Below are 13,317 nucleotides of genomic sequence, written 5' to 3'. Positions count from 1 at the left end.
CCCTATAGGACACACCGGCGTATAAGACACACCCAATTTATAGGTGCAAAATAAAAAAAAATAAAGATTTTGAACCCAATAGTGGTCTTCAACCTGCGGACCTCCATATGTTGCAAAACTACAACTCCCAGCATGCCCGGACAGCCGTTGGCTGTCCGGGCATGCGGGAAGTTGTAGTTTTGCCACATCTGGAGGTCCGCAGATTGAAGACCACTGCATAGGAGGTAATACTCACGTGTCCCCGCCGCTCCGCACTCGTCACCGCTGCCCTGGATGTCGCTCCATCGCTGTCACCGTGTCCCCGTCGCGCCGGAACGTCTCTGCTGCCGGCCGGGTATCCTCGCTCTCCGTCACCGTCATCACGTCGTTACGCACGCCGACGCACATACGCAACGACGTGATGACGAGGAAGGAGAGCGCCGGCCATACAGGGGATCCCTGAACGGAGAAGACACCGAGGAGGCAGGTAAGGTCCCTCCCGGTGTCCTGTAAACACTAACCCGGCTATTCAGTCGGGCTGTTCGGGACCGCCGCGGTGAAATCGCGGAGGTCCCAAACAGCCCGACTGAACAGCCGGGTTAGTGTCACTTTCGCTTCAGATGCGGCAGTCAGCTTTGATCGCCGTGTCTGAAGGGTTAATACAGGGCATCACCGCGATCGGTTATGTCCTGTATTAGCCGCGGGTCCCAGCCGTTGATGGCTGCAGGGACCGCCGCGATAGGGGTGTATTCGCCGTATAAGACGCACAGACTTTTCCCCCCCCAGTTTTTGCGAAAAATACAGTATATGCTTTGTTTGATATAAACAGATCTGGGTTGGGGCTATTGCTGAGTAATGATAAGTGTATATTCTCTTCTGAAATGCTCACATACATATAACCATTGAAGAATATGTGTTATGTGCTATCTCCTGCAGAATATTGGATGTCTGACCTGGGGGAGCTGAGATCCTCTATTATGAAGGCCCTCACTCTTCTTATAGATGCTGCTGAGAGTTACTCTAAGGTAATCAGATTACATACTGATGTAAATGGCTTCTCGCATCGCAGAAAATGTATTCTGATATAATTTATTCATATATAATGTGCATTAACTTTCCTCAGCCCCTTAAAGGGGTACTCCAGTGGAAAAAATGTATTTTAAATCAACTGGTGGCAGAAAGTTAAACAAATTTGTAAATTACGTCTATTAAAAAAGCTGCTGTTTACTACAGGAAAAAGTTATTTTCTTTTTGAATTTCTTTTTTGTCTGTCCACAGTGCTCTCTGCTGACACCACTGTCCGTTTCAGGAACTGTCCAGAGCAGTATAGGTTTTCTATGGGAATTTGCTCCTGCTCTGGACAGTTCCTGACACGGACAGAGGTGTCAGCAGAGAGCACTGTGGTCAGACAGAAAAGAAATTAAAAAAGAAAAAAACTTCCTGTGGAGCATACAGCAGCTGATAAGTACTGGAAGGATTAAGATTTTTTAATAGAAGTAATTTACAAATCTGTTTAACTTCCTGGCACCAGTTGATTTAAAATAAATTGTTTTCCACCGGAGTGCCCCTTTAACTATAGAATATCCTATACCTTACCCCAGCCTTTTCTTCTTCTATTTGCCTGTTATGATTGTGGTCATGGACTTTGTTTGTTCTTCCTTCACACCGGTACACTCTTGTATGATGATGTGGGGGTGGGGTGAAGAAATTAGGTGTGACACACAGATTGGTAAAAGTAGGGGTCAGCATCTTAAAGGGGTATTCCAGGCAAAAACTTTTTTTTATATATCAACTGGCTCCGGAAAGTTAAACAGATTTGTAAATTACTTCTATTAAAAAATCTTAATCCTTCCAATAGTTATTAGCTTCTGAAGTTTTCTGTCTAACTGCTCAATGATGATGTCACGTCACGGGAGCTGTGCATGATGGGAGAATATCCCTTGCATGATGGGAGAATATCCCCATAGGAGCTGCACAGCTCCCGGGACGTGAGTCATCAGAAAGCAGTTAGACAGAAAACAGCAACTCAACTTCAGAAGCTAATAACTATTGGAAGGATTAAGATTTTTTAATAGAAGTAATTTACAAATCTGAGCGCCCCTTATCGTCTCCGTCTATGTCGTGGTGATCCCGGACCTCGGGCCTGCAGCTGTTTACCCGCGGTGAGTGCACGCTACCTCTTTTTCATTGTATAATTTACAAATCTGTTTAACCTTCCGGAGCCAGTTGATATATAAAAAAAAGTTTTTGCCTGGAATACCCCTTTAATTGGTGAAGAAGTCCTATAACTGAATGGAGATAAACAGAATAGGAAGAGAGGGTCTGGACTGAAACAGCATGAAAAAAGTCATGAAAAGGTGAGCTACTATAAAGTGTAAAGGAGAGAGAGTGATGGCTGACTTAAAGGGGTTCTCCAGCCCTATCTTCAGGAGGAGGAGGTCTGAATCCTGGTACCCCCTCCAGTCAGCTGTATAAGGGGACTCGGCCCTAATGTTGCATAATGTTCAGTGTTTACTTTTGCTCATTCTTGCATTGCTGTACTGATAGTAAACATCATATATACCAAACTTAATTTATATGTCAGTTTAGAGTTCACATTACAGAGCCAATACAATATACAGGTGCCACTATGGTAATACTTTATAGTATTTGATATAATATCCTTGTATTTTATATGCTTTAATTTAGGTTGATAGTAAAAGCACTACAAGGTACTGTAGTGTTGTCCCATTTAAAGGGGTACTCCACTGGGCAGCGTTCGGAACTAAATGTTCCGAACGCTGTTTTTGCACTGCGTGGGTCGGCCACGCCCAGGGCGTGGCCGACCCCCGCAGCGCAAAAACAGCGTTTGGAACATTTACTTTTGAACGCTGGCCAGTGGAGTACCCCTTTAAGTCAAGATGATGACCCGCAGTACCTTGCTCCACCTCTCTAGTATGGCAGTGCAGGAACAAGCAGAAATAAACATGGAAGAAGCTTCATTGCTTGCACAAGCCTGTCAAAAAGATGATCGGTGAAAGTGCCAGGAGTTGTACCTTCACCAATATATTACCACTCAGATACTTTTTTTTTCATATCAACTGGCTCCAGAAAGTTAAACAGATTTGTAAATTACTTCTATTAAAAAATCTTAATCCTTCCAGTATTTATCAGCTGCTGAAGTTGAGTTGTTCTTTTCGGTCTGACAACAGTGCTCTCTGCTGACACCTCTGTCTGTCTTAGGAACTGCCCAGAGGAGGAGCAACATCCCCATAGCAAACCTCTCCTGCTCTGGACAGTTCCTGACACGAGGTGTCAGCAGAGAGCTCTGTGGTCAGACAGAAAAGACCAACTCCACTTTAGCAGCTGATAAGTACTGGAAGGATTAAGATTTTTTTTTTTATAGAAGTAATTTACAAATCTGTTTAACTTTCTGAAGCCAGTTGATATGAAAAACAATGTTTTTTACTGGAATACCACTTAAATGATTGAATGACAACAATCTTATGTTGAAGTTAGGATCGTCTTCCTTCACTTCAGTGTGTGCAGAAATACTTGCTTAGAATGCAGTAGACCAAAAACTCTCACTTATTACTGTCATTTTCTGATTTTCCTTGTCTCCGTACAGGATTCATGTGTTCGCCAGTCACTACGATGTGCCCGTCTCACCCGTCTTCTGACCCTACAACTTCATCTGTTGAATAATGGCCACCAAACAAAGCTTATAAACTTGGAAAGAGAGAACTTAAGTGAGCCCATATTAGCCCTTCCAAGATTTTATCAGGTGTGACCTCAGTTCCTAGAAGTGTTTTACAAGTTTCAGTTTATCTTTAGTCTTGTGTTTTTTATGTTTTTTCTTGTGGCTGCACAGCAGCATTGGCAGAGATGGGTATAGTAGAATACTACAAAGTGGCCAAGGCTTTCTGTTACGTAGTAGTAAAGCATATAGCATTAGTTTCAAGCAAAACCATATACAAAACCAGACACTTTGATAAGGAATGTGTTTCTATTATTTCTTACTTTAGTCATGGGGGTAATATCAGAGAGATTATATAGAGGGGCACCCCCAAATCGTGGATTACTACTGTCTTATTAAATATGCCAGAGTCTAGTCCGAGAATATTAATGGGGTTTGCTAATGGTTGACGGACAACTATTTGGTGGTAATGGCACATTATTTTTTGCGTGTTACAATGACTCATGTATTATCATCATGCTCAAACAAATCCTACTGTTTATGAATGATCCATTTATTAATTTTTTTGTTCACATTTTAAAAATTGGGTGTTCCCACCTATAAGTTCTGGTTTCGGACATGTGTTTTAAGTGTGAAGACAAAATTTGTAAAATTCTTATGGAGCACAATACACAAATTTTTTTTATATGAAAATAGGCAGGTTTGTAGTGTTTTCCTCCTTGTCTGGGAGGACTTGTCTCTGTTTTAATAGGTGCTGGTCCTGTGTATTCATTTTATGTACCACTTCACCAATTCGAGCAACCATTGTAGGAGATGAGGATTCCCCCTTGATTCAGGGAGGAGTCATGTTTCTGTTTTTAATAGATGCTGGTCCTATGTATATATTATGTGTACCACATCCCCCTTAAAACTAAGTATCTATTGTTGGAGATTTTGTTCTAGGAACACATTTCCCTGTTTGTACTCAGAGGAGCCTTCTTTTTTTTGTGGTTTCATATCCGGAGAGCCACAACAAAAATGTTTCCAATACTACTGAATACAAACAATACACAATGGTAGGTATTGGCTGCAGAACCAGAAAACAAGCAGCACTTTTTAGAACATGCTTACAGTTAAAATTGCTGCTTACCCACATGTCCCAAAGTATTTAAAAGAGTACTATAGCGCCGACTGTTGATCCTCCATTGTGCCTGGGCTGAAAAAAAAAAAAAAGGAAAATTAACTTTCACTCACCTTCCTGCTGATTGGTCCTCCAGTCCAATCTTCCTTCTTCCTGTGCACGGATAGTCACACTGGGCTCAGCCTATAACTGGCCGAGACAGGACATCGCTGTGGCCGGTGATAGGCTGAGGGCCAGGATCCGTGCACAGGAAGAAGACGGGACTGAAGGACCGATCAGCTGTAGCAGAGATCAGGGGGAACACAGGAAGGTGAGTGAAAGTTTATATAATTTTTTTCTGCCCAGGCACAATGGAGGATTAATAGTCAGCGCTAGAGTACTCCTTTAAGAGTATAGGTGTTCTGAGGATGCCTATGCAGTCAACAGGTGCTCAAGGGGGGCCTTTAAAACCACCTGCTTCATTATGTGCTTGGATTATACACATGGGCATATTGCATACATCATATACACACAACACAACATTGTACACATTACATACATATACACACTTTATACAGATACGTCCACAGTACTAAACACACATACACACACATTCTAAGCAGCCTGTTATCCTGCAGGTCGTCTTCTCAGACAGCTCTCTTCTTTCTTCCCTGCCACTACTACTCCTTTTCTGTTCCAACTATAGAGGAAGGGATCTGAGGCCATAGTGAACATGTGGGAGAGAGGTCTGTGAAAGTGCAGGGAGAAGTTCTGTGACCCACAGTGGGGAGTGGAATGGTGCAGACGGGTGACAGAGACTGCAGCAGGGCCCCTTTCTTTGTGTCACATGGCCCGAGCCCTGACATCCATGCGACACGCTTAGTTCTCCCCTGCTTGTGACTAGGTGATAAGTTATCATTATGCAAAAACCCCTTTAAAATGTACCTGTCATAATGTCCGGCAGCAGGATATGTTTAAAACTCCCGGGCAATCTCTAAGACATACCACGAGATGCAAGTCTATGGGAATTCCTGACATGTGTCCTGATCATTTCATCTCGGGTAAAGTCTCTGGCTACACGATATCCTGTGAATTTTAAACATATCCTGCTGCTGGATAGTAAATGGGGGTTCCACCAGCCACCCTCCCCCAATGAAGGAGGGATAGCATATTTTAACCATATGCTCTTACTTTCCATAGTGAGAAAGATAATATAAGCTAGGTAAAACTTTGGGTCCTTAGGGAATATTATTATACTTTTTATGTGAATACAACCACCCTTTATATGTTTATTTAGCCTTTGTCTTAATGTTACCATCTTTTTCTTAGGCTGTTATAGTTACTGAAGCATATGATCTGCAGCCAGACTGGCCAGACATCCTGTATAGCAAAGTGATTGTTGGAGGAGATTTTCAGTACCTAGAGGAGTTCAAGCAGCGCCAGCTTCTTAGCAGTGGAGTGTTCGAGCAGTTGTCTAACAAGTAAGACAGCACTTTAAGATGTAAGGCAAATGGGGTGTGGTTGCTTTAGGTACTTTATGAAAGAATGAAGTTGTCCAAATGTACGTCCTGGTGTGTTCAGTCCCATGCATCAGGACGTACGTTTATGTCCATTGTCCTTAAGGGGTTAAAGCAGTGTTTCCCAACCAGGGTGGCTCCAGCTGTTGCAAAACTACAACTCCCAGCATGCCCGGACAGCCTTAGGCTGTCTGGGCATGCCGAGAGTTGTAGTTTTGCAAAAGCACGAGGCACCCTTTTTGGGAAACACTGGGTTAAAGGGGTACTCCGGTGAAAACCTTTTTTCTTTTAAATCAACTGGTAGCAGAAAGTTAAACATATTTGTAAATTACTTCTATTAAATCTTAATCCTTCCTGTACTTATTAGCTGCTGAATACTACAGAGGAAATTCTTTTCTTTTTGGAATGCTCTCTGATGACATCACGAGCACAATTCTCTCTGCTGACGTTATTATAATAATAACGCTTTATTTATTGTTGTCCTTAGTGGGATTTGAACCCAAGTGCCCAGCACTGCAAGGCAGCAGTGCTAACCACTGAGCCACCATGCTGCCCTTAGCATACATCTGCTATGCATGGTTGCTACAATGGACAGAGATGTCAGCAGAGAGCACTGTGCTCGTGATGTCATCAGTGTTCCAAAAAGAAAGGAATTTTCTCTGTAGTATTCAGCAGCTAATAAGTACTGGAAGGATTAAGATTTTTTAATAGAAGTAATTTACAAATCTGTTTAACTTTCTGCCACCGCTTGATTTAAAAGAAAAAAGGTTTTCACCGGAGTACCCCTTTAAAGGGAATGTGTCAAACTGCAGGCAGCATAAAACTGGTGCAGGCAGGGTGATGCCACTAGGCCCCAGGTAACTAGTTGTGGGTCCTGGCATTTTGTATGTAAACTTTCTGTAATCTAAATCATATCTTGTCTATTTTCAGATGTAAACTAAACTCGCCTGGAGCCACAGGACTACAGAACCTTAAGAGAGTGATCAGTTATTGCGAGGACATTAACACACGGTATAAACTGGCTATCGAGAACAAGTTCTATGACATCACAGATGTCCTGATGAGAGACTCGCAGACGCGGTGCTGCCTGACAGATATGCTCTCTCGATAAGAGACCCGAACAGAATGCTGCACCCGACAATTGTGCTGAATAAGCAGCATTTTTCTATGTCTGTTACTTTCTACCAGACTCGGGAGCTACAGCTGCTCCAAGTGTCTGTATAAGGAACAATTACGTGTAGTATTTTCTGGAGGCTTAAAAGGTTTTGTATTAGACTATATTATAGAATCATCTGCACTCTCATTAGACTGCAGCACTGTATGTCACTTTAGGCCAATTTCACACACGCTAAATACGGGTGTACTTCTGTTCCGGCATTACACTTGCATATTGACTGCTGATCTGATCACCAGAACTAACAGCATCATAGGCCCTTGTAATGCTGTTAGTGTAATGAGAACCACGGTCGGGCCAGGATTTGCGATTGTACCTTGTTCACAGAAATACGCCTGTATTACTCCCACGTGAATTTGGCCTTATGCTGATTTTGCACTAAGGGCTGGATTACAGGAACAGATTCATCTGTGTCATCCCCTCTATAATTTATTGCCAAAGTGGAACAAAATTTCAATAGACAGATACCTAATGTGGAATAAGCCCTTACGACCCTTTCTGGTCGACTATGTAAACTATTCTAGAACCAAAACTATATTCTGACTTTAAGTGCAATTTGTACTATAGACCATCGTGTGGGTTGTGTGTCAGTCAGCTGCTGCTGCAGCCAATACTTGCTTCTGTAAATAAGGTCTGGGCTGAGCTTCATATCTCAGCTCAATAAAATGTCATATTTGTTCTATTTCTGACTGAATTTATCATTTTTCTTTTTTGCGCATGTTTGCTTTGTGGCTTATTTATACCTTCAGGATCATTGGGGGAGATTTATCAAATTTCATTCACACTGCAGAATTTCTGAATCGGTTTTTCAGCTACAAAAATTCTGCATTCCGCAAAAAGAAAGGTCCTGTCATAAATTTTTGTGGAATTCTGATGCGGAAGCCCATTTTTAACCAAAGCAGTGAAGGAAAACCACATTTTCCCTACACTGAGAATTCATGCTGAATTTCTGCATGAATTCTCCAGAAATTCTGCTTTAATGCAGAAAGATGCGGAATTCTGCGTCCTGATCATTTGGCCAGAATTCTGCATCTCTATGTGGAATTTCTGATTTCTGACATGTGAAGCATTCTTACGGGCCTTAACCCCTTAAGGACCAGGCCATTTTATACCTTAAGGACCGGAGCGTTTTTTGCAATTCTGACCACTGTCACTTTAAACATTAATAACTCTGGAATGCTTTTAGTTATCATTCTGATTCCGAGATTGTTTTTTCGTGACATATTCTACTTTAACTTAGTGGTAAAATTTTATGGTAACTTGCATCCTTTCTTGGTGAAAAATCCCAAAATTTGATGAAAAAAATGAAAATTTTGCATTTTTCTAACTTTGAAGCTCTCTGCTTGTAAGGAAAATGGATATTCAAAATATATTTTTTTTGGGTTCACATATACAATATGTCTACTTTATGTTTGCATCATAAAATTTATGAGTTTTTACTTTTGGAAGACACCATAGGGCTTCAAAGTTCAGTAGCAATTTTGAAATTTTTCACAAAATTTTCAAACTCACTATTTTTCAGGGACCAGTTCAGTTTTGAAGTGGATTTGAAGGGTCTTCATATTAGAAATACCCCATAAAAGACCCCATTATAAAAACTACACCCCCTAAAGTATTCAAAAAAACATTCAGTAAGTGTATTAACCCTTTAGGTGTTTCACAGGAATAGCAGCAAAGTGAAGGAGAAAATTCAAAATCTTCATTTTTTACACTCGCATGTTCTTGTAGACCCAATTTTTGAATTTTTATAAGGGGTAAAAAGGAGAAAATTTTTACTTGTATTTGAAACCCAATTTCTCTCGAGTAAGCACATACCTCATATGTCTATGTTAATTGTTCGGCGGGCGCAGTAGAGGGCTCAGAAGGGAAGGAGCGACAAATGGTTTTTGGGGGGCATGCCGCATTTAGGAAGCCCCTATGGTGCCAGGACAGCAAAAAAAAACACATGGCATACCATTTTGGAAACTAGACCCCTCGGGGAACGTAACAAGGGGTAACGTGAACCTTAATGCCCTACAGGTGTTTCACGACTTTTGCATATGTAAAAAAAAATATTTTTTTTTTACCTAAAATGCTTGTTTTCCCAAAATTTTTACAATTTTAAAAAGGGTTATAGCAGAAAATACCCCCCAAAATTTGAAGCCCAATTTCTCCCGATTCAGAAAACACCCCATATGGGTGTGAAAAGTGCTCTGCTGGCGCACTACAGGTCTCAGAAAAGAAGGAGTCACATTTGGCTTTTTGAAAGCGAATTTTGCTCTGGGGGCATGCCGCATTTAGGAAGCCCCTATGGTGCCAGGACAGCAAAAAACAAAAACACATGGCATACCATTTTGGAAACTAGACCCCTCGGGGAACGTAACAAGGGGTAATTTGAACCTTAATACCCTACAGGTGTTTCACGACTTTTGCATATGTAAAAAAATATATATTTTTTTTACCTAAAATGCTTGTTTTCCCAAAAATTTTACATTTTTTAAAAGGGTAATAGCAGAAAATACCCCCCAAAATTTGAAGCCCAATTTCTCCCGAGTACGGCGATACCCCATATGTGGCCCTAAACTGTTGCCTTGAAATACGACAGCGCTCCAAAGTGAGAGCGCCATACGCATTTGAGGCCTAAATTAGGGATTGCATAGGGGTGGACATAGGGGAATTCTACGCCAGTGATTCCCAAACAGGGTGCCTCCAGCTGTTGTAAAACTCCCAGCATGCCTGGACAGTCAACGGCTATCTGGCAATACTGGGAGTAGTTGTTTTGCAACAGCTGGAGGCTCCGTTTTGGAAACAGTGGCGTACCAGACGTTTTTCATTTTTATTGGGGAGGGGGGCTGTGTAGGGGTATGTGTATACGTAGTGTTTTTTACTTTTTATTTTATTTTGTGGTAGTGTAGTGTTTTTAGGGTACAGTCGCACGGGCGGGGGTTCACAGTAGTTTCTCGCTGGCAGTTTGAGCTACGGCAGAAAATTTGACGCAGCTCAAACTTGCAGCCGGATACTTACTGTAATCCTCCGCCCATGTGAGTGCACCCTGTACGTTCACATTGGGGGGGACATCCAGTTGTTGCAAAACTACAACTCCCAGCATGTACGGTCTATCAGTGCATGCTGGGAGTTGTAGTTTTGCAACCGCTGGAGGCTCCGTTTTGGAAACAGTGGCGTACCAGACGTTTTTCATTTTTATTGGGGAGGGGGGCTGTGTAGGGGTATGTGTATATGTAGTGTTTTTTACTTTTTATTTTATTGTGTGTTAGTGTAGTGTAGTGTTTTTAGGGTACAGTCGCACGGGCGGGGGGTTCACAGTCGTTTCTCGCTGGCAGTTTGAGCTGCGGCAGAAATTTTGCCGCACCTCAAACTTGCAGCCGGATACTTACTGTAATCCTCCGCCCATGTGAGTGTACCCTGTACATTCACATTGGGGGGGGGGGGAACATCCAGCTGTTGCAAAACTACAACTCCCAGCATGTACGGTCTATCAGTGCATGCTGGGAGTTGTAGTTTTGCAACAGCTGGATGCACACTGGTTGTGAAACACCGAGTTTGGTAACAAACTCAGTGTTTTGCAACCAGTGTGCCTTCAGCTGTTGCAAAAGCTACAACCCCCAGCATGTACGGACAGCGGAAGGGCATGCTGGGTTGTTGTAGTTATGCAACAGCTGGAGGCATACTACTTTGGCTGGGGATGCTGGGGATTGTAGTTATGCAACAGCTGGAGACACACTGGTTTGCTACTTAACTCAGTGTGCCTTCAGCTGTTGCAAAACTACAACTCTCAGCAGTCACCGACAGCCAACGGGCATGCTGGGAGTTGTAGTTATGCAACCACCAGATGCACCACTACAACTCCCAGCATGCACTTTAGCTGATTGTGCAAGCTGGGAGTTGTAGTTACACAACAGCTGAAGGTGCACTTTTCCATAGAAAGAATGTGCCTCCAGCTGTTGCAAAACTACAAGTCCCAGCATGCCCATAAGGGCATGCTGGGAGTTGTGGTGGTCTGCCTCCTGCTGTTGCATAACTACAGCTCCCAGCATGCCCTTTTTGCATGCTGGGAGCTGTTGCTAAGCAACAGCAGGAGGCTGTCACTCACCTCCAACGATCCTCGCTGCACCAGGTCAGTCCCTCGTCGTCTCCGCCGCCGCCGCTGCTCCTGGGGCCCCGATCCCAACAGGGGCGCCGGGGATCGGGGTCCCCAGCACCCGGGGTGCACGTCCCGCACCCGCTCACGTCCTCCGGAAGAGGGGCGGAGCGGGTTGCGGGAGTGACACCCGCAGCAGGCGCCCTGATTGGTCGGCCGGTAATCCGGCCGACGAATCAGGGCGATCGCGAGGTGGCACCAGTGCCACCTCACCCCTGCTGGCTCTGGCTGTTCGGGGCCGTCTCTGACGGCCCCGATCAGCCAATAATTCCGGGTCACCAGGTCACTGGAGACCCGATTGACCCGGAATCCGCCGCAGATCGCTGGACTGAATTGTCCAGCGATCTGCGGCCATCGCCGACATGGGGGGTCATAATGACCCCCCCCCTGGGCGATATGCCCCGATGCCTGCTGAACGATTTCAGTAGGCATCGGGGACCGGCTCCGCTCCAGATGGTTGCGGGGGGCCGGTAAAACACATGACGTTCTCATACGTCATGTGTCCTTAAGGACTCGGAAATGGAGACGTATGAGAACGTCATGTGTCCTTAAGGGGTTAAGGTGCTCCTTCCAGCCATGGGATTCATTGTGATCCCATACCTGGATGCCTTTGGCCCTCTACCTAAAAAAAAAAAAAAAAAAAAAAAAAAAAAAAAAAAAATTACCTTTTTAGCCTAAAGATAACAATTGACATTCTGTTGGCAGCTGGCAGAAATCATCCCTTTTCCCATCTCAGCAGATGAGGTTGGTGATTTTTTTTTGTTGTTCTTGCAACATCTGTATGTAGACCAAATTTACTTGCTGTGAATTTTTTTTTTCCATAAGTCCGTAGGAAGCACAGAAAAACAATTGAGTAACCAGGCAGAAGATACGAAATAATCAATGATAATTCTTGTCTGTAGGCAACAATAATAAAAATTAAAAATAAATGGGTCATGCTCCTAACGATCAAATAAATTAGCAATAAATCAATTAAGCACTTAAAGGGCTACTCTGCTGGAATTTATTATTATTTTTTTTATAAATCAACTGGTGCCAGAAAGTTAAACAGATTTGTAAATTACTTATTTAAAAATCTTAATCCTTCCAGTACTTATCAGCTGCTGTATACTCCAGAGGAAGTTTTATTTCTGGAATTCTTTCTAGTATGACCACAGTGCTCTCTGCTTACACCTATGTCCATGTCGGGGGGGGGTTGCGCGGTTTGCTGGCTCCTCCCGGCAGGATAAAACCTGCAGGAGGTAGGCACAGATCTGGAGTGCTCCAGACCTGGTCTTATTTCTTTTGTTTGTTTCATAGTTTCAGCGTTTAGTTAGAATTTCTCTCCTTTGTCAGCACCTGCCCATTGGTTTGAGTGTGAGTGTGTGGTCGGTCGGTTCCCTTCTTGGTCAGTTCTCCTTTGGGACTAAACTGTGTCTCAGAGCCAAGAGGCGGGTATATCCTGCCAGAAGAAGCAGACTTTTTGTTTTTTGCCTAGTGTCAGCCTCCTAGCGGCAAGCAGCATATATCACCCATTTTACAGTATAAAAATCCACTTTTTCCACCTCACCTTCTAAAAATCAGAACACTTTCAATTTTACATCTACAGACCCAAATGAGGGCTTTTTTTTGTACCACCAATTCTACTTTGTAATGACTTCAACCATTTCACCACAAAATTTACAGAGAAACCAGGGGGGGAAAAACCTGGGCAAAAACTGGATAAAAAAAAAAAAACTTTTTAACTTTTGGGGG

General features: G+C 43.1%; 1 protein-coding gene across 1 annotated transcript in view; it reads left to right on the top strand.

Moving 5' to 3' along the window:
* The window catches only part of SPG11 (SPG11 vesicle trafficking associated, spatacsin), a 54,872-nt gene extending 46,745 nt beyond the window's left edge, over window positions 1-8,127 (top strand). Inside the window, exons 39-42 of the mRNA XM_056571574.1 lie at window positions 916-1,004; window positions 3,587-3,742; window positions 6,084-6,235; window positions 7,202-8,127. Of these exons, the coding sequence (XP_056427549.1) occupies window positions 916-1,004; window positions 3,587-3,742; window positions 6,084-6,235; window positions 7,202-7,382 (578 nt within the window). The 3' untranslated portion in view covers window positions 7,383-8,127. The remainder of the gene's footprint in view (window positions 1-915; window positions 1,005-3,586; window positions 3,743-6,083; window positions 6,236-7,201) is intronic.
* The last annotated feature ends 5,190 nt before the right edge of the window (window positions 8,128-13,317 follow it).

This window comes from Hyla sarda, chromosome 4, assembly GCF_029499605.1.
Source record: "Hyla sarda isolate aHylSar1 chromosome 4, aHylSar1.hap1, whole genome shotgun sequence".
Taxonomy (NCBI): domain Eukaryota; kingdom Metazoa; phylum Chordata; class Amphibia; order Anura; family Hylidae; genus Hyla; species Hyla sarda.
Note: the sequence above shows the minus strand (reverse complement) of the source record. Positions and strands in the feature narration are given on the sequence as shown.